General features: G+C 37.4%; 2 protein-coding genes across 4 annotated transcripts in view; both read left to right on the top strand.

Annotated features, from left to right (window-relative positions):
* Window positions 1–22,421, top strand: part of LOC139119358 (uncharacterized) — a 57,161-nt gene extending 34,740 nt beyond the window's left edge. Inside the window, exons 8-13 of one of the 3 annotated variants that reach the window (XM_070683139.1) lie at window positions 4,826–5,035; window positions 5,461–5,760; window positions 6,207–6,382; window positions 6,787–7,037; window positions 14,005–14,250; window positions 18,961–22,421. In XM_070683139.1, coding sequence (XP_070539240.1) covers window positions 4,826–5,035; window positions 5,461–5,760; window positions 6,207–6,382; window positions 6,787–7,037; window positions 14,005–14,250; window positions 18,961–19,633 — 1,856 coding nt within the window. In that variant the 3' untranslated portion in view covers window positions 19,634–22,421. The remainder of the gene's footprint in view (window positions 1–4,825; window positions 5,036–5,460; window positions 5,761–6,206; window positions 6,383–6,786; window positions 7,038–14,004; window positions 14,251–18,960) is intronic. The other 2 variants (XM_070683138.1, XM_070683140.1) reach the window with 2 other exon arrangements.
* The window catches only part of LOC139119361 (uncharacterized), a 147,707-nt gene that overhangs the window by 37,954 nt on the left and 86,720 nt on the right, over window positions 1–23,033 (top strand). The gene's annotated exons all lie outside the window — the stretch shown is intronic.

Raw genomic sequence — 23,033 nt, 5'->3', positions numbered from 1 at the left:
ATAGCCATATGTATATATGGCAATGGAAGCTATTCTTATAGGCTAGGAAAATGTCTGTATGTCTGTATGTCTGTATGTCTGTATGTCTGTATGTCTGTCTGTCAACATCAAAAACTCCAAAACCGCTGCACATTTCATCTTGATATTTGGTGTGTACATGGATGATGGGCTGTAGATGAGATTTGTTCAAATGAAGTTGTCATTGCCAAAAATATGCAAATTAGTGCCAAAAAAGGCGTTTTTGGTAAAAAATCTCCTTCTTCATAACCGCTGGTCAGACAGCTTTGATATTTGGTATACAGGTCCCTAGGGATAACCCAACTTGGATTTGTTCAAATTGTGATGAAATATGCAAATCTGTATTTTTAAGGAATTTTTTTGTCATTTTTGGTCAAAAATTTATTTCATCAAAACCTCTTGTCTGACAGCTTTGATATTTGGTATACAGGTCCCTAGGGATAGCCCAACTTGGATTTGTTCAAATTGTGATGAAATAAGCAAATCTGTATTTTTAAGGAATTTTTTTGTCATTTTTGGTCAAAAATTTATTTCATCAAAATCGCTCGTCTGACAGCTTTGATATTTAGTATACAGGTCCCTAGGGATAGCCCAACTTGGATTTGTTCAAATTGTAATGAAATAAGCAAATCTGTATTTTTAAGGAATTTTTTTGTCATTTTTGGTCAAAAATTTATTTCATCAAAACCGCTCGTCTGACAGCTTGATATTTGGTATACAGGTCCCTAGGGATAGCCCAATTTGGATTTGTTCAAATTGTGATGAAATAGCAAATCTGTATTTTTAAGGAATTTTTTTGTCATTTTTGGTCAAAATTTATTTCATCAAAACCGCTCGTCTGACAGCTTTGATATTTGGTATACAGGTTCCTACAGATAAACTAAATATGATATACAGAATATATGATGAAATCTGCAATTTTGTATTTTTGGTGCAATTTTTGCCATTTTTGGTCAAAAAATGTGTTTCTCAAAAACTACTTGTCTGATGCCTTTGATATTTGGTATACAGGTTCCTGGGGGTTCTCCTAGTGTGATATAGTGAAATTTGATGAAATCTTCAATTTTTGTATTTTTGGGTCAATTTTGCCATTTTTGGTCAAAATATTTGTTTCTCCAAAGTTACTCATGTGATAGCTTTGATATTTTGTATACATTTTTATACATAATTATGATGAAATCATCAATTTTGTATATTTGCAGCTAATGTTGCCATTTTAGGTCAGGCCATCCTGAAATGAGCTATCAAAGATCTCAACCATCTTCATCAATGCATATGTCACAAAAAGTTGCTCTCTACATAACACAGCAGAGCTCTGTCGACTATTGGGTCGCTTGTTTTTTTCAAAACCGCTTGTCAGACAGCTTTAATATTTGTTAACAGGTCCCTAGGATGACCTTAGTGAGATGATTTCATACAGTCAGGAAATACTTAATTTTGTATCCATGTCTATAGTAGCTTCAGGGACATTGGCCCTATGTTTAAGATAATGCTGTGATTCAGTAAGCATTTGAAATGGTAAACTGTATTTGGTGTTGAAATGCGGTAAAAAATAATGAGAAAACATAGCTGAGTGATTTTAGCAGGTTTGGTTTCCAACAAATATATTCAAATTTTTTTCAATGTTAAAGAATGATGGAGGGGGGGGGGGGGGGGGGGTCCTGGCAGATTTTGAAAAAATCCAAACAAATGTCAATAAAAAAATCAGCCACAGAAGGTTTGTCAAAAAGAAAAGGTGGGATAGTGGGAAAAAAAGAATGTACAGTGTATCGGATAAAAAAGATGTTCCTCATCAATCTTCCAGACACACCCCCTTTTATCAAATGGTACACCCCTGATGTATTTTATGTGTGCCATTAAATCATGTGCCATAAACAGTGTATTTTAGTTTAAGATGTCAATCAAGTTAGGTAAGGATTTGAAAGGAATAGTCAAGTTCACCACAGTTTAACTTATCTCTTGTGTCATCATCCTTGTGTAATTGGTTAAGTTTGTAAGTTGCTCCAGATGTGGATATACCAGCTGTTCTGGAAGAAAACAATGTTTACTTTTCCCTGATAGGGTTTCTGAGTTAATGATTGCATGTTGAAATCTCTCCATGTATCTGGTGCATGGGAAAATGTAAATATTTGTTGCATGTTATGTATTTCAGTCTATGTCAAATATTGTAAATGAAAAATCAAGAACAGTTTGCTGTGTGCTTGTAAAAGATAACATGTATGTCAATTAAATTATATAAAATAATTAAATATTAAATATTAAATTAAATTATGTCAATTAAATATTAAAACTGCCTTGCAGTTTGATTGTCTTAAAAATTATCACAGAAGTAGAAAATGAAAAGAAACTAATCAAATTGCTGTAACATATTCACCCTCAGTGTCTGTAGGCCTATACTTAACTATTTTATCATTACATTCAGCTTTTTGTTATATCTTTATCACTCTCCATGGGCCAAGGCACACTTGGGGTCAATGTCATCACTCTGTGCCAGTCTGTGAATGTCAGTCTCTCTGTATTTAGGCCCATGTTTCATACAATTGGTGGTTTGTTTTGATAATATATTTGGTATGTAGGGATAACCTAGCAATACAATTTTTTTGACAAAATGTGACATGACTTCGGTGACCTTTGACCTCAAATATACATATTTGTCCATAACTCAGTAACCACAAGTGCTACACCCTTCATGTATAGTATGATGGGACACCTTATGATGCCACATATTGTACCACATTAATTATGTGCATATCTAATTTTGAGCAAGCCAATAGAGCCAGAGGTCTGATTTTTGATATAGGGATAACTATAGGAGAGAATTTTTTTTGACAAATGTAATGTGACCTCGGTGACCTTTGACCTCAAATATACATATTTGTCCATAACTCAGTAACCACAAGTGCTACACCCTTCATATCTGGTATGATTGGACACCTTATGATGCCACATATTGTAGCTCATTAATTATGCACATATCTCATTCTGAGCAAGCCAATAGAGCTGGATGTCTGATTTTTGGTATATAGGGATAACTATAGAAGAAAATTTTTTGACTAAATGTCATGTGACCTTGATGACCTTTTACCTAAAATATATGTTTATGTCAATAAATAAGTAACTACAAGTGCTATGTCCTTTGTATTTAGTAGGATGGGAGACCTTATGACAACACATGCTTTACCTCATTAATTTTGCACACATCTAATTCTGGGCAAGTGAATAGAGCTAGAGGTCTGATTTTTTGGCATATAGGGATTAATTAGCATAATTTTTTTTTCAAAATGTCATGTAACCTCAATGACCTTTGACCTTGATTATACATATATATGCATATCTCAGTAACCACAAGTTCTATACCCTCCAATTTTGATAGGATATTAGACCTTAAGATGTCACATCTTGTACCTCATTTATTATGCGCATATGTATTTCTTGGCTGGCCAATACTGCTAGAGGTGTGATCTTTTTTCCCGATTTAGAACCATAACTTAGACATGCCTCATGTGTTTCAAATTGGGAACAACGACATAGACCTATTTGCCCATAGATCTCAACATATACACTCCAGTGATACTTCTTAATGACCACATTTCCCTGCCCCATCAAGACTAATACTCCTATTACAAGTGGGACTGTCATTGTCAATGACTTGTTTAGTTATTATGGGTTGTATCACAGTATACGATATTTCTAATTCTGTATTTTTTCCATTTTATATTCTGAATAAATACATTAAACATATTTCACTGTCTCCAGTACATTACATTTAAGTATTTTCACTTCATGCACTTTATCCCTTTCACACATGTTCAAATATCTGACCAGAGAACAAACACTAAATAGTCCAGGATGGGAGCACAGTGTCATTGACGCTATTTTTTTTAAATTCACCGACTTGAACCAAGTCTACATATCAGTGTACAAAGACACCTAACAGTGTCATGGGAATTAATTGCTAATTGCATATTTAATGAACTTTTCTAATTAGTGGGCTATCTCCAGAACCACTGCATCAAATTTGATGAAACATAGTACAGATGTTTATCTCTCAATACTGAGATATAGCTGCACGCGTGTGACATCAGACACTAATGTATGGTAATTCTTGAAATTTGGACACATTTTCTGGCAGCTTGTAGTTTAGTATCCATTGTAATACTGACAGGTTTTATTTTTGTCGTCCTTGTGGATAATGCAGGCAAATATTTATTTTTGCATGTTAATGAAAGAAAAATGATGTCTTTTGCTATCGGTGCTAAAATAAAAAAATTTGCTAAGTCAAAATGCCAAATAGCAGGGATGACTTGGCATTTTCAGGTAAAATTCATAATGTGTACTGTATCATTTTCAGCAAGTGCAGCTTGTGCATGGATCTGACAATCTACCCACCTCAAGGTAACATGAACATGCATAGTGAAGTTTGCACTCTAGTATTTGAAGCCCTGGAAAGCTGTGGTTGAACTCCGTGGTGTTTCCTAGCTGGGCCTGGGTAACACAAACACTTTTTCTGTCCGTGTGTGCCCTCAGATGATATCATATGTGAAATAACTTTCAGCAATTCTTGGTGATCAGAAGCACTTCACGATAAATGCAGTGCCCTTTTGGCATTGTATTTGTACAAATTTGTTTACAAGTGCAATGTGAAGTTACTTATACTAAAATAATGTCGCTACATTTTATTAACAGTAATTGCTAATCCTAATTCATATTTCTAGTGAATTCATTCCGTTAATATCTCCCAGCTGTGGGCGTGATCTGTTTTAGAAATACTGACAGAATTCTCTGTTGTACATTTATTTGCTTACAGCTACAACTGCCACTGATTTACAATTCCAGACATACCTCCTCGGCGGTTTGGTCAGGTGGAATGGGGACAGGGTAGTAACTCCTGCTAGTGGCCAAGTTCCTGAGCCATGTTCTGCTGATGGTATTGATGGCTATGCAGTGAACAAACTAAGTCATAGTGTTCTGGGAAAGGAAGTGAATAAATCATACCGGAAACCTCAGAATTACACAGGTATGCACAACAGTGAATTTTAGTCTGGCTCCACAACTTACCATATGACATAACCAAATGCAATGTACAATATCCGAATACAATAAAGTAGTGTCGGTAAGTCTGTCTATCCAGGTAGCTGATCAGTTGATTGCACTATATATACACAAAGCTTTTGAACGAGATCTTCCAATTCATCTGATCCTTGATCTCAATAGACAGAATGTGGTGGTCACCTCGAAACATGCTGTGGTACAAAAGCGTATTGTTTATAATGTCCATACAGTGTGGCTGTCTCAGACAGTTGAATGTGGAGCTTGCTTGAAATCCACTGTAGTTCATTTATTTTTCCATATGTACAGAGCAAACATGTTCACAGAAAAGATTTTATTTGGACAACAACATTTAGACCATTATGGATGTATTTATTTTTATCTCTGTACAAGTAGGTGAGCTGATTGGCGTTGAATATCTCTACAATCAGACAGGAGCAGTCTTACGGTACTACACAATAGATCCAGACACCGCTGATGCCATCAAACATAAGCCAATTGATGGAGATGAGAAAGAGGAGGCAGAGGATGGTTTACAAGAAGGTGACACAGTTGAAGATGCAACTGTCTGTTTAGAAGAACTACCCCTCCATGAAGCCTCCAATGCAGTTTCTCCTGCTAGTCTTCAGCCAGCTGAGCCTATGGACACAAATGAAGATGATTTCATTTTCACTGTACAAGATACACAGGAGGGTAAGGATATTTTCTCTCACACGGACGGTAGTACATGCCTTGAAAGTGAAAGACTTAAACTTTTGCTCAAACTTTCCTTGGTGAAACTTTCTGTCATTTTCTTACCGAATGAAAATTGGGGGCCACAATTTGGCACCAGAGAAACATTAATTACCTAACATTTACAGATATTTAAAGTTAAAATGGCTGTCAACCCTGTGTTAATTCTATGGGGAAAAGTTCAATTCTCAATTTTCAAAATGTAAGCTGGTGAAAACTATTTACTCTAAATGCTTTAAAATGAGCCCCTGTAAGTGGTAGATAAGAAAAGAGTTGTGAAAAATTTTGAGTCCAAGTATCTGTCCCTGAGATGCATTCTTCCTGAAAGTTTGACCTACCCAGCTTTAAAACCTCTCTGACTTCATGAGGCCATACATTTTACAGATTCTGTAAAATTTTATCTGTAGTTCGGGAGAAAATCAAGTTGCCTGTAGTACCTCGTGCTGCGGAAACCAGTGCACCCATGGAAATCAGTACACCCATTGAAACCAGTGCATCCACAGAAACCAGTACACCTATGGAAACCAGTGCACGCACTGAAACCATTCCTGATACGACCAATAAGACTTCTTGTCCACCTGATGTGAGTAGATACTCTGTGTTTGTTCAGCCAGCATACAATGAACAAAAGCAAAGAAAATGATGGTTGTCAGTGTGTGGTAAGGGTTCTACTCCAGAATAAAAAGGGCACGCTCTGTTCCCTAGACTCAGTATGCCCAAGAGATCACATGGTGGTGGTACAAACAAGCCTATGTGTACGAAAATGCACATACTTTTATGTGCGTTTGTGCACGAGGGTTTGTTTGTACCGTGGTCCATTTGAATTCTGGGTTTGACCCATTTGAATGTGCATGGTCACATACTCACCTGTTCATCCAAATTCCAAGTAAAAGGTGTGTAATCACTATTGAAAACAATGGGTTTTGGCCAAACCATGGTGTTGAAGAGGTTAAATCACTTATATATCATATTTTGGGTTAAATGCAGGAATTTGTCAAACCTGATGACATTCCTGGGTATGAGCAAGTAGAGGACCTGGCTGAATTCCTTGTACAGTTAGACTCAGTTCACCAACCACTGTCAGATGAGCAAGCCGCCTGGTTGATACAGCTGTGGAAGAAACTCGATGAGTGTGATCGTAACTCAACCTGCTTTTCTCCTCACTACCGCACTGAACAAACTCAAAGCAGATCCAAAGAAGTGTCCAATACTGCAGCTGACGTTGGAACTAACAAAAGGTATGAAGTTGTTATATTGATTTGATCTTGATATGACTCCACAAACAGCCTCATGATACACCAAATATTCTTAATTAAAGTGGCACTCCCACTTGGTAACATTTTTAGAGCACATTTTTTTAATGCCAACGGTCGATATTTGGCTTGGTGACTGCGCGCGGATCGCGAGATATCGATAAAAAATGTCTTCAAAAAGTAAAAGTGTGAATTCCGGTGGCCCACCTAAATTGGGCTTCCGAACATCGAACGTTCGGCACTGAGGCCATTGTCAACTAAGCTATGGAGTACGAGTCTACACTTACGCTGCAGTATGCCACAGTACCACTCGCGTCAGTGATTGGTCATGCCCCGTGGGTGAAAGCTGAGTCTTACTGACTTGGCGAAAAAAACGAAAAACAATTTTTGCTGATTCCACCAGAATTCGCATAGGTAACTAGCACAGCTACGTGCGGTTGATACATAGCGGCCGCCACGTGGTATGCATAGACGCATACTACGCGCGCGGCAAACCACAGGTACTGTGTGGCAGACGACCAAATGTAGTCATCGGAGGCAGCTAATATTAAACACGTAAAACTGATGTTTATGTGGTATTGGTTAAAATATAATTCAACTGATTTAGAACAATGAAAACGACAAAAACTAAGGAGAAGTTTTAAAAAACGTACCTGAGGTAAAGGCATAATGCTGTATATAAAGTCTTTACATTGGGAAGTAAATTAATCGTGTCGTTTGAACTTATTGTAGACTCCCTAGAATGTCGTCAATCAGCACAACAACAAACCTTTCGGGGGATTTCGGGTCAAAATCAGAAACGATCGTAAAACTTCAGGATGTGAAAAATACGCTCGGGAAATGACATGTTTAAATTGATATCTCGCGATCCGCGCGCAGTCGCCACGTCAAATATCAACCGTTGGCATTAAAAAGACGTGTTTTAAAAATTATACCAAGCGGGAGTGCCTCTTTAATGTCTGTAGGTATGTACATATGAATGTATGTATGTACGTATCTAAATCAATACATGGACTCGCTCCTTCATACCTGGCTGAACTCATTGAAGTCAACACCCCTAGCAGATCTCTCCGATCAAGTCTACAAACCACACTTAAAGTTCCACGAACTCGGTTAAAATCATACGGTGACAGATCCTTCTCCTATTCCTCATCAATTCTATGGAACAAACTGCCAGCTCCTCTTCGATCAGCCCTGGACATTCGCACCTTCAGATCTTTGCTTAAGACTCATTTCTTCAAGGGAGCTTACCTGTGACCTAGTGTAAAGCGCCAGTGAACATTGCTGATGGATACTAGGCGCTATGTAAATTATTTATCCTATCCTATCCTATCCTATCCTATCTATGTTTGTGCACATCAAAAACTCCAAAACCACTGCATCTGCCATCTTAGTATTTGGTGTACAGGTGCACCTGAAAGTCAAGATGTGAATTTGTTCAAGTGAACATCTCAGTGTCAACAATATATGAGGTAAAAAAATGGAAAAAATCTAGCAAATTGCTAAAACTCTGTATTAACAGGCTGGATTTGGTTGAAACTTGGTCTGCAGGTTCTTTATGGTGACTTCAGTTAGATTTGTTTAAATTGTGGTGAAATTTGATAGTTGAATTTTTGGTGCAAATTTTCCTCGGTATGGGTGATCCTAGGGTTTGTCTTTGCCAGATTTTTCAAATTTGGTCAAATTTCATATTTGTATTTTGGGAGCATATTTTCCAATTTTTGGTCATAAAAATAATTTTCTCCCAAAATTCTTGTTAGATTGCTTTTAAACTTGATACTTTTGATCTTAGGGTTGTCTTTTTAAGGGTTTCTTAAATTTTTGGTGAAATTTTCATATTTGCAATTTTTGGGCAATTTTTCTCATTTTTAGCTCACGTGTTCAAGCACGTGAGCTAATGTCATAGTGATGTCTGTTTGTCTGTCCGTGTGTGTGAGAGAGTGTGTGTGTGTGTAACTGTCTTTCTGTCTGTCTGTCTGTTTACTTGATAACTCAAAAATGCCCAGACAGATTCAAGTCAGATTTGGTAGACAGGTACCATATGCTAATTGCAAGAACTGATTAAATTTTGGTTAGTGTGGCGTGCATATTAATGAAATTATGACATATCTTTTTTTAGCTCATATTTGGTTTTATAGACAATGTTTATTGCGCAACAACACACTGAAGAAGTGTGGTAAGGCAAAAATACCTTTACAGTTCAACATTAAAAGATTACATTATTATTAGTCCCCACGGACACCGTCCGGGGGGACTTATAGGTTTGGTCATGTCCGTGCGTGTGTGCGTGCGTGTGTCGTGCGTGCGTGCGTGCGTCTGTGCGTCCGTCCGTCCGTCCGTTCACGCAGATATCTCAGAGATGCCTGGAGCGATTTCATTCAAACTTGGTACAAGGATTACTTCATATGTCATACAGATGCATGTCGATTTGTTTTGTGATACGATCCAATATGGCTGCCAGGCGGCCATTTTATTACGATTTTTTCATATACAGAGCCATAATTCAGGCATGTTTCAACTGATTTTATTCAAAGTTGGTACAAGGACATTGGCCAATGTCATAGATATGCACGTCAATTTGTTTTGTGATACGATCCAATATGGCTGCCAGGTGGCCATTTTATTACGATTTTTTCATGTACAGAGCCATTACTCAGGCATGTTTCTACAGATTTTATTCAAAGTTGGTACAAGGACATTGACCAATGTCATAGCTATGCACATCAATTTGTTTTGTGATACGATCCAATATGGCCACCGTGCGGCCATTTTGTGACGATTTTTTCATGTACAGAGCCATAACTTAGGCATATCTCAACCAATTTTATTCAAACTTGGTACAAGGACATCGACCTATGTCATGACACATGCACATTGACTTGTTATGTGATAAGATCCAATATGGCCGCCGTGTGGCCATTTTATTACGTTTTTTCATGTCCAGAACCATAACTCAGACATGTATCAAGCAAATTTATTCAAAGTTGGTACAAGGAGATTGACCAATGTCATACATATGCATCTTAATTTGTTTTGTGATACGATCCAATATGGCTGCTGTGCGGCCATTTTGTTATGATTTTTTCATGTACAAAGCCATAACTCAGGCATATTTCAACCGATTTTAATCAAAGTTGGTACAAGGACATTGACCTATGTCATACATATGCAAATTGATTTGTTTTGTGATTCGATCCAATATGGCCACCATGTGGCCATTTTATTACGATTTTTTCATGTCCTGAACTACAACTCAGACATGTATCAAGCGAATTTATTCAAAAGTATTTTTATCACAGACCTAATGAAGAGGACTCTATCCTCTCTGAGGACCTGTAATCAAAGCACCCATTAACAAGTGGGGACTGTGTCATCAATGATGACTTGTTTTGAAGAGGTATCAGTCATTTTTCGTCAGAATATGTTATTGTAGAATCCACTGTAGGGACAGATATTCACTCTCAAATTTTTAAAATACTTTTCTGGTCTTGAATTTTTAGTCCCCACGGACACTGTCCGGGGGGACATAGGTTTGGTCCCGCCGTGGGTGCATGTGTCAGTGCGTGCATCCGTCCGTCTGTCCGTCCGTTCACGCAGATATCTCGGAGAAGCCTGAGCGATTTCATTCAAACTTGGTACAAGGATTACTTCATATGTCATACAGATGCACGTTGATTTGTTTTGTGGTACGATCCAATATGGCTGCCAGGCGGCCATTTTATTACGATTTTTTCATGTACAGAGCCATAACTCAGGCATGTTTCAACTGATTTTATTCAAAGTTGGTACAAGGACATTGACCAATGTCATACATATGCACGTCAATTTTTTTTGTGATACGATCCAATATGGCTGCCAAGCGGCCATTTTGTTACGATTTTTTCATGTACAGAGCCATAACTCAGGCATATCTCAACCGATTTTATTCAAACTTGGTACAAGGACATTGACCTATGGCATACATATGCACGTCAATTTGTTTTGTGATACAATCCAATATGGCCGCCAGGCGGCCATTTTATTACGATTTTTTCATGTACAAAGTCATTACTCAGGCATGTTTCAACAGATTTTATTCAAAGTTGGTACAAGGACATTGACCAATGTCATAGCTATGCACATCGATTTGTTTTGTGATACGATCCAATATGGCCGCCGTGCGGCCATTTTTTTACGATTTTTTCATGTACAGAACCATAACTCAGGCATATCTCAACCAATTTTATTCAAAGTTGGTACAAGGACATTGACCTATGTCATACATATGCACATTGATTTGTTTTGTGATATGATCCAATATGGCCGCCTTGTGGCCATTTTATTACGATTTTTTCATGTCCTGAACTACAACTAAGACATGTATCAAGCGAATTTATTCAAAAGTATTTTTATCACAGACCTAATGAAGAGGACTCTATCCTCTCTGAGACCAGTAATCAAGTACCCATTAACAAGTGGGGACTGTCATCAACGATAACTTGTTTTATATATAAATACCAAAAAGAGCTTATATGATGAGTCTGAGTGGCGTCTGTATGTCTGTATATTTGTGGGTATGTATGTGCGGATGTATGTCCGTCACACACAAAGGCTCCCATACCGCCAAAGGTACCGTCTCAGTATTTGGTGTACAGGTAGATGTAGGGGTTGAGATGTGAATTTGTGCAAATGAAGTGAGAAAAAGGGAAATACTGCAAGTGTGCAGGAGTGGTGGCAGTGAACTGAATCAGCCCACACATCTGAATAAGAGGATTTTGACCCTTAACCTATTTGTATACAGGGTACCTATTATGTTTGGGAGTGGTAGCAGTAACTGAAACAGCTGATTGGTCATTTCCTGTCATTGTTTATGAACTGTGACATATTAACAGATCTGCTGAAACCATGGATGTCTATTTTTTGTACATCCATGGTTGAAAGATTCTCTGCTATGCATGTTGCTAGTACGGCTAGTTTTCAATCGGATTTGAACCCACAACATACGGCATCAGTCGCCTAGCTGAGAGGCCACAGACAGAACCACTCGGCTAAATCTCCACTCCCAAAAAAGAGTGGTTCAATAGCCAGCTAAGTTGTTACATTTTTTTCTGACTGAGACCGCTCAACACGTTGTAGAGTTCGTGAAGCACTCACGCACGCATGCTCACTATCATACATCGCACATACACACTTTATCGAAGCGAAGAAACAAATTTCATCGCTTTAACTGGGTGAACGATAACCTCGGGGACAATTCTGTCCACCAGCAGTGTTACCAACCCAGGGTAGAAAATACGGCTAGTTTTCAATCGGATTCGAACCCACAACATACGGCATCAGTCGCCTAGCTGAAGTTGACCTTCAGTACCTAAAGTTTCAGACCTTATTTACTTTTGTCATTCTTAATTTTCTGGTTTAAATATTTCTTGTTTTTCTGGTTGTACTGCAGAAATTGTCATAACATCAACGTATAATTTTCCTGCACTGAACAGATAGAAATAACACTTATTGTTGATCTTTGGTATGTACCAATTCTGATCAAATTTGAGCGACACCGTATAATTGCGGTACTTTTTCATATAATGGTTTCCCTATGGAGACACTAATGACAGTGTTGACATATATCAAGAAATACTGCATAAAATGTCATGAAACTTTTCACGGATGACAATCTCAGAACATTATTATACTGTGAGTGTCATGTCAATTATCTGCTCATTTGCATATGAAATGAACTTTTGTTATTAGCGACATAGCTCTGACATTCCTGCACCAAATTTGATGATACATGCAAGAAATGTTGAAATGATATGTATCAAATTGTACTTAGAAGCATTGGGCAGTGTCAAGTTAATAAATAGCTCATTTGCATATTTGATGAAGTTTTGTAATTAGTCACATAAACTCCAAGAACTGCACTAAATTGATGAAATCTGCTGTAGATACTGATCCGACAGATATCTAACTGTGGTGTGTAAAGCATTTAGTAGTGTAAAGTTAATTAAGGGTCATTTGCATATTTAATGAACTTTGTAATTAGGTATCTAACTCTGAAATTACGGCACCAAATTTAGTGAAAACTGCTACAGATATTGATCTGATAAAATATCTAATTTTACCGAGAAGTGTTGAGCAGTGTCAAGTTAATAAATAGCTCATTTGCAATTTTATGAAGTTTTGTAATTAGTCATATAACTCCTAAATAAATGCACCAAACTTGATGAAATCTGCTGCAGACACTGATCCGACAGATATCTGACTGTGTTGTAAAGCATTTATACAGTAGTGTGAAGTTAATTAAAGGTTCTTTCTGATATTTAATGAACTTTGTAATTAGGTATATAACTCTGAAATTACGGCACCAAATTTAGTGAAAACTGCTACAGATATTGATCTGATAAATATCTAATTGTGGTATGAAACATTGAGCAGTGTCAAGTTAATTAAGGGTTTATTTGCATATTTAATGAACTTTATAATTAGTGATATTACAGCATTAAATTTGATGAAACGTGCTACAGATATTGATCTGATAGATATCTAATTGTACTGAGAAGCATTGGGCAATGTGTATTTAAAGGGGAAGTTCAACAAGGATGATTTTTACATATGTGCTAGCTTTGTGGTCACTTACCTCTGAAAAGCTGTTTTCGCCATTTATAACTCGCACAATTTTTTACAAAAACCAATAAAAATAGTACAGGAAGTTGCCCATGTAATTTGAATCATGGGAAAAAAGCTCCAGATTTGGAGCTTGCATCACGTGATATCCACAAGAGGATACTTAAAGGTGGACCATACTTCTGGTTTTCAAGTAATGTATTCATCTGTTAATAACCATACACAGGAATACATTTTCACAACTAAACAATATGCAAATTATGCATTGTTATGTAAATCAGTCGCCCCTCTGCTCTTTTCTAAGCAATTAAGAACACTGAAACTAATATGTTTTCCCTTCTTTAATTTTTAGATGGTCTTTAAGGCTTACTAGAACTGTGGAATGGCCAGACTGCAACCGATATGTTGAATGTCTCACTGCAAAACTATGTGAGCGGTACCCATCTACAAAGGAGATTGATGGTACAACACACCCAAAATTTCCCCTTGTGTATAAAGCATACAAACATATTCAAGGGTTGGTTCTTGACAATGCTGCAGTGATGAAAGAAACATCGATACAGCTTTCCGAGATCAATCAAACTACTATATCACAGTGGTAAGTGGAAAGGATATCAAAACAATACTGCCTAAGAAGGGGGAGATTTTACAATGACTTGTGTCACATGATGTTGTATCAGTGGTACACATCAGACACTTGGGTTGTAAATGTTACAATTTATTTTTAAAAAATCAGTAAGGTTCTTTAAATAAAATTATTTGTTTGCCGTCCACGTGCTGGTAGGTTTTCAGAGAAAATTAAGAGACAAAAACAGTGTTAACACTATTACAGACAAAACCCTTACCGATATTTTAGGCCTCTCGCAAACTGTTACTGCAAATTTACCGCAAGCTTTGCAGTAAATTTGCAGCAAACTATTTGCTGCAAATATGCTGGTGGTTCATTTTTCAGACGCAAATTAGGTTTCTTGTGAACTTACTGCAAATATGCAGCAAACTCCTTGCCGCAACCTTGCTGCAAACTCTTGGCAGCAAATTTGTGGCAAATTAATTTGAATGTTACTGAAAATTTGCCGCAAACTCCATGCAGCAAATTATTTTGCATGTTACTGCACATTTGTTGCAAACTAAACATGCAAAATTTCCTTTATAAGTTGGCTTAGTTTGACAGCAGTCAGCTCTGGAATAAACTTTTTCCGATTTCAGCAACAGTAAGAAAACTTAATACCAGTACATTATTAAATAAACGAGAGATACTGAAAACCAAAGAAGCAACACAATTAAGTGACAGCAGAATTTCTTGTATTTTACCACAGGTTTCAACATTTTTATCTCCTCCAACATTATAATAAGTTCAGTTCACATATGTACACAGAAGTTGTAAAATCACTCATGTACTCATGGCCAATGTCAGTGACACGGTTGAGAATAAAAACCTGACCAGTCCCTCTGTGACCTGACATATCTTAAGGCAGACTGTGGACAGCACAAGATGTGTTTTATCCAACTAAGCTCTGAAATACCAGTTTCACAAGAAGCAATGGTCAGTGCAATAAAATAAAATAAAATAAAAAAGACAATAGAGAAAAAAAGGTTAAATTCAAATTGTGGTACGATATATTTTATATGCCATGTTCATTTCATGCCACAAGTATCTTCAAGAGATTTTCTTTTGACTCGAGAAGTTTCATGTAACATGTACATTACTGTCAAAGGCTGCGATTTGGCTTTCTATTCTCTGAATTTTTTGTCTCTTTAGAGTACCAGCAATGCATTCTGAAAAATACAAATTGTTCAGGGAAGATTGAAAGCCTTTACTGTTTGACCAAACATTGTAAACATTGCAATTTGATGAAAGAAATCGATAATTATTTGAAAATGAGACAAAAACAAGTTGAAAAACTGACAGCAGAAAAATGCATAAATATTTTGATTGTTATTAAATTAATAACGATCAAAATGTCCGATGGTGGACAGCTTGCTGTATGATGTTTACATACATGCCAAGATTCCCCAGCACAAACACTGTAGGTTCGAAATCATTTCCATATGAAAAGATACCTTACTTGAGGTTTGAACTGCCTGTCAATCAGTGATTCCTCTACAAATATCACGGGTGGTGTCATATTCATAAACATTGTGATCTTTTGTTTTACTTGAACGGTAGTTTATTTACTCTCTGAGGAGTCATAAGCCGTTAATTCGGTAATGCGGAATTTTTCCGCTCTCAGGGGATTTGTCTACCTACATGGTTTGTACCGGCCAATCCCCTCATGTACATGACGGCAACAATCTGCAAAAATCTCAGCACTTTTTGTAAGTGTGAAAAGAAAGTGAATTCAGCATGAATCAGTACTCAACGAAAATTTATCTGTAGGTAAACATAGCAATACAAGGATCACAAAACATAATAGCGATCTACAGACAGACTAACATTTGTGAACGGCTCGTAGACGTTGGACGATTCCCGGTTGCAGGTCTCTCCAGGCTGTGTGTACATTAGAAAATACAGTCGGCGTCTTTACTGCTGTTCGCGTTCACAAATTTAGAACGCCGTCTGTCTCTGGTACTGTCTACACGTTTTTGCAACACTATGATATCATATGGCTGGCGATTCCATAGAAAGGTCATGAAATTGTCCACAAGATAACTCCCTGATCACAAGTACACAGCTGATGGTACTAAAATCTAACTTCACTCCGATCAAGCCTCATGACATTAACGGAAGTGTGATCTATAAATCATTATGCGATTGATAATGTTGTCCTGTTTTGAAATGCTGATAATGTTGTCCTGTTTTGAAATGCTGGAATTGACTCTACATCTGCAACAATCTGTTATGTTTCATACTTGATATAACATAATAATTTATAAGTTTAAGGTGACTGGAAAGGCTAGAGCGTCAGTCATAAACTTCAATAAAACTATTAAAATATAAAAGTAGTCAACATTCTCTGTGGAATAAAAAAACCCAGACATTTGGGGTCAAAGGCATTGCAGAGTTATAGCCTGTTGAAACTTCTGAAAAACTGACCAAATAAGAGGAAATTGGGGAGTCCTTCGTGTATTAACTATTGTAGAGGTCCCCTAGCTTTTAAAAAATGTTTGAAAAGGGGAAGTCATTTTTTGCTGTTTTTCAGGAAAGTTTGACAAGGCAGTGCTTGCATTCAGAATGCGTGACTGCTATTGTAAATGCATTTTTATATTCTTTGAGTGTCAAACAGGTGTCAAAAGTGAGATTAACCAAAAGACTGCTCTGTGACTTCAAAAGAGGGGTGCAAATATGGCTTGTTTTCAACATTTTTGACAGAATAACAGTTTTCCTACATAATTTTATGCCAATTTAATCCAACCTTTGAAATGAGATATGGACATGGAATTTTTACAGCCTATTAACAAGGTTACAGACAAGATGACTATGGCATAATTTTCCTGTATTTGAAGTACTTTTTGAAAAATCACATTTTGAAATTTGAAAGAATTTTTTAACAATTTTTTGATATGTAAACCCATGTAAAATCATAAAAACAAATTTTATTTACAAATCCTGCTGTACACATCTTATAATCAAGTGTCAACATATTTATAACTAATTTGGTAATATAAAGTACTATCCAATTATTATTAAATTCAAATATGTAAAAAAATATGAAAAAAATAAATTTTAATATTTGCTGGTGTCATATTTCAAAATCATGGCTGCAAATATGCAATCAATTTTTATATTTTTTGGAGAAAGTATTAATTAAGTAAGGGAGTTATCCTGAAAATTTGAACTAAATATCTTGATTCTAACACTGGAAACTTGACATTAACTCTGAGAAAAGAATTGGTGCAAAAATAGCCTTTCCAGCCACCTTAATGAAAATGGTTATTTTTATCATAGAAAGACTCTAAAGAGAGTAAAAATTCTTTCAGCGTGAAGAATCAATATCAATGCGCAAACTGAAGTTGATGAACTGTCACCTGAGAGTGTAAACATGAAGGCTGCTCATAGCTGGCTATACAGGACGTGTTGGACGTTGGCGAAGTAGCATATACTGGCATTTCATACAGTGGCTCGGCATGGAGTGTAATCCTAAACCTCAAATTTGTGCTCGGCAATATAATTCTAATGCTGAAAACATGGACAAAAGCTTTCACATCAAGCCATGTCATCAGAAGGCGAGATTTTGTTGACGATGACGGGACACAGACTATACACGTACCATATACTGCTTTATAGCTTGGAGCACAGCCACTACACCGCTTTGAGATAGTAGTGGGTCCTTGCTCATACCAACATTGACATTTACTTGTCGGTTTCTACAATGAAAAGTTCTCATCTGTCGATATTTTTATGGTACAGATTTGCAGTAACAAAAGTCTACGACGCGTATATTTGGTTCAAAACTGCTTGCATTTTGGTGTCATTCGCAGAAAATACAGAGTTTAACTTGCAAGATAGACAAGTCCCTGTTTTTCTAAAAATTCAGTTGTCAATCCGACCATGATTTACCTGACCAGATTGTCGAAGGGCACTCTTGTTACATAATAATGTCACTATGGTATACTGTTGATGCACTCTCATATCCATGCAATGTTGCTGAGTTATGTTGCTTTCACCAGCTGAACTGTGCTTTAAAGCTGTTTACTATCTAACCAATTATTATAATTTAAAAGTGGATTATCTGTTATAAAAATAAATGAATTTAAAATATAAATGAAAGGTCAGTTTTGTTTTCTTGAATATGACTGGTCACAAAGTGCAATGGTACACTGTACTCCCTTGTAATGAAATAGTGGGCAATATGTCCGTCATGTGTTGCTGCATATTTGCAGCAATAACCTTGTTTGCTGCAAATTTGCTGCCAACTGATTTAAGGATTTGCTGGAGGGTCACAGCTAACTGCAAACTTCTGCAAATCCTTCCTGCAAGCTATGCTTGCTGCATATTTGCAGCAAACTTGCTGCAACTTTGCAGTAGAAATAATCTTCGGTAAGGGAAATGTTCTTTTTTCAAAGGAAACCTAATAAAAAATGAGCTTATGATAATACACTTGTGTTTTTTGTCCATGTATGTTTTTATCCCTGGCTGGCTGGTAGGTTTTTACAAAAAATCCAAGGATGGCAAACAAAGAATTTTCTTTGAATGGCCTAAGTACTCAGAAGAAAAATGATTCATTATATAATAACAAACTTGTGGAAAGAACTTTATCAGCTTGCCTTTTCTGTGCAATAAACATAATTATACACATTCCAGAGTGTGCATATAGTATTGTGTACCATCTCATTTCATCAACTCAGTTTTAATTTTTTTTATTGGCAGGTACAACAAGACACCAAGGTGTCTAGAGCCAGACATGTTTAAAAAAGGGGTCTCATTGCTAACAAGTGTGCCTTCCATGTCTGTGGCACTTAACGATGGCAGGGCAAAACCATTATCACTTTCGGCAGCTGCAGCCATGCAACCAGTGATCTGGAATCTTAGTGTACCAGCAAACACAGCCAGCAAGGAATCAACAGCCAGCCAAGCAAACGCCAAAAATGTTGTGATCGTATCTCAACAAAAACCAGGTGCAACAACCAGCCTGTCACAAGTAGCATCAACAAGCAATAAGCCAATTTATGTTTTGTTGCCGCCAAGTGTAACCCATTGTGTATTCTCAACTGTTCGTGCATTACCGTCAGTGCGTGTGTATTGCCAACCATCTTCAGGAGCGTCGGGCCAACCAGTAGCACAGATACACCAATCCAGTCTGCCAGAATCTGCCAGTGTAAGGTGGCACAAGATAGTTAAATTTGACAAAGAATCTGCCAGAGTGTGGAAAACAGTGTGCCAAGAGTGTCACCAACCAACAAATGTGAACCACCGACAATACTATGGCAACTACTACTGTCCCAACACGATGAAGATGCCGTATGATGAGTGGAAGCAACAGTTTGTTGATCGTGGAGACAACAAGCGAAAGAAGTTTGATGATCAAGGATATTTTATCTGACTATATCAGACCTGCCCACCCTGCCCTGCTGCACCGCGAAAGGTAGCTTGCACAATGTCATTTTTTCACCATGCAAATTCTAGACAGACGCTTTGGTTGCCATTACATAACAGCAGTTCTGGTGTCAGACATGCACAGATTTTAGGCGCAGAATGATGGCACACATTGAAATGAGTATCCACACCTTCCTGATGCATTATGCTGATTTCAGACTCATGCTTACCAGAGCTGCGGGCTGTGGTGATATTGCAGCAGTACTTGGCTTCTTACATCAGTGTAACACTGCTTGCTGTTATGTTGCAGCACACATTTATCTTGTAGCTATGTTGCATTATACAGCTACCTTGCTGCACTTGGTTTGTACCTTTTATACTCAATCCAATGCACAGTTAGATATTGTGCACTATCTATCTATCTATCTAGAAAATTTGTATAGCGCCTAAAATCCAAAGTTAAACAATGCTCAGTGGCGCTTAGAGTTACAATGAAAATGCTCTCTGGAAGATGTAAGTTTTTAAGCGTCTTTTGAAAATGTTGATATGAACATTATTTTCACACATAGATTTCAATTACGAAACAAATACTGTATCATGCAAGACACAAGAAATACCAGTCCACTGCCCATTGAATCAGTTAGAAAACATGCAACTCATTCATACCTTTGATATGGTTAACAAAAACCGAGATAGACCTGTACAGGCTACCACATAAGACTCTATTTATTGAAGTTTCAAATGATTTGTACAAACAATGTAATGATAAACAGCAAATAGAGTGAGATTTCATAACACATTCACAGTGCCGAGGGAGCAAAATCAACATTGATTCCTGTTCTCACTTTGTGTAATTTGAACACCAAGCAATTTCAGCTCTACAGGATGAGTGAACAAACCTCTTGCAATTGTACAATCCCTAGACTGAAAGATTCAGTCGTGTGCGGGCGCTCCAGTGCACTGCGACCTATGACCCTTTACTACGACAGAAGGCACACTGTACTTGGCTGAGGCAAACTCAAAAGAAAAAAGTACCGCCCACAACTGTCATTACAGACTTCTCAAATATGTAAATCATGGTATTGTAATTTGAATATTCATCACCTGGGCTATCTACATACGTAATGACGATAATGAGTGAGCGTTGTGGGCGGTCTTGTTGCTCTACATACTGTCAATTAACTCATTCCTGTAATATCATTGGGTCCAACAAAAGTTTGTTTGAGAACAGGATTTTAACAGTGTGCCTTCAGTCCTAGTGAAGGTTCGTAGGTCGCAGCGCACACGACTGAATCTTTCAGTCTATACGGCCCCCAGTCTCCAAAATACTTCCATACCTGATTTGCATGAGATCAAAATGAAGGCACACTTTTGATGTTCTCAAAGAGTCAGTAGTATTTATTTCCCTGGCGAAAAAATGTACCGTCACTCAAATAATTGCCAAAATCTTGACAGAAACCACAAAAAAACCTCTGGAAAACTTGGTACTGCTTATAAACCACAAGGTGGGTAAAACATTGTACATTTCACTAGCCTTGCATCTACTCACATCGCAATTTCTTAAGGTAATGTCTTCAGATGACATCCTTACCAATAGCTTCTCTGAAATGTATAATGAGTCTGACCAGCAAATTTTGGCAATTCCTCATGAAATTCATCTCAAAAACATCAAAAGCTTGACACAGCTGACAGCTACTTCACTGCAGTTTCTGCTGGACCTGAAATGTATGCTGATTGTTTGGGAGCCAAACAGGTGTACAGTTTCACATGCTGTAGTGTTAATGTATCAAAAAGTCAAAATACACATCTTGGTCAAGTGTAGCCCATGAAAACTGTGCCAAAACAATGGCTTGTACCATTCTGTCCAAGATTTCATGGTATGTAGGAACAAGCTAAATATAGCAAAGCTAATTTTAAGGTAGATTTTGTCTTAGGAAATGATATGTAGTTGATAGACCTGCTTGTTCATGATCTCCTGATCTGCATGTGAGTTTTTAACTATGACTTTGGACACTCAGTCACACCTTGACGATTTAGCCAGCATATGCAGACTTATCAAAATTTCTCTAAAACACTGGCTTGCTGAAATTACAATGTATTTTTCAATTTTGGGCATATACATAACATATTCATAACGTACTCATAGGTACGCTAGACAATCATCTCAACACATTTCGACTTATGAGCAACTTACAAGTAGCATGTGCAAATATGTGTCAACGAACGCATAACCAACCCACAACTTATGGCCTGCATGTGCGGGACCTATGAGCCATACCCTTGCTTAAGTTTTGTGCATGCACAAAAGTTTTGGATAACCTATGTCGTATACCAGTGTGCTCTTAACTTATAGAAAACTTACCCATAACGTTTCGATGCATACCGAGCGTGTTAGCCAAAGTTTTCATACTTTGGCACACGCTGGCTAAATCGTCAAGGTGTGACAAGGCCATATATTTTATTACATGCCATTTTTATCTATTTCAAAGGATGTTTAGTTTAACAATAAAATCAAGTTGCCCTTGAAAGCTGTGTTTTTGTATGTATTTTTGACAGTATAATAATTGTCTTCATTTACATTTGCACTATTACTCAACATTCATGTGTCAAAGATGCACTGATTGTTCAACTTGTGATAGTTCCCCTGACATCTTCACACATCTATGTTGCACATACATTTCATGCATCATAGCTACCTTTAGCCATGACAAAGCTGCTAAGATTGTTCATATGCCGCAATGTGACTGTTGGCTGCTACTGGCTTCACATTATGTTAATTATCTTGCCGCACTTTTACCTTCAATACAACAATTAGCCTTCTTACCTTCAATACAACAATTAGCCTTCTTGATTCTTGCCCAAGACAAACCTACAGAAGAATGTTTCTCTCACCTGGGGTCCTTAATGTGCACTATAAAAGCAGGTGACACCTCATAGGCCCTCAGTTTTGATTTTGAAGCCTTCCACAACACAGTGCTGTGGTCTGCTCCTGCCCTTCTCCTAAGTTACCACAAGACGATTGCGAAAGATGTTGTATCTCTGCTTGCTGTTTTTCAGAACAAAGTCCTTCTTCCTTCTTGATGGTAGAAAGTACTTTTTTGCTTTCTTGGTAGCTCTCACATTTTCTGTTGCTTTGTAGTGTAACCAGTGTTCGAAATAACGCCTGTCTGGCAGTCCGAGACTGGCTATTTTTCCACCGGACTGGTAAAATAAAAAAGTTACCAGTCCGTCGGACAGGTAGAATTCAGCGTGGGGTCGACAATTAACCTTTGGCGATCATACTTCATAGACCGTGATGTGAGACTGGCCGTCCTGGATAGCGCCACCAGCGGTATCTTTTGGCCCCTCCTCAGTTCATGTATCGTAAGTAAGGAACAAGCTGATTCGACAGAGTGACGCATGACCTT

The sequence above is a fragment of the Ptychodera flava genome, chromosome 19, assembly GCF_041260155.1.
Source record: "Ptychodera flava strain L36383 chromosome 19, AS_Pfla_20210202, whole genome shotgun sequence".
Classification (NCBI taxonomy): domain Eukaryota; kingdom Metazoa; phylum Hemichordata; class Enteropneusta; family Ptychoderidae; genus Ptychodera; species Ptychodera flava.
Note: the sequence above shows the minus strand (reverse complement) of the source record. Positions and strands in the feature narration are given on the sequence as shown.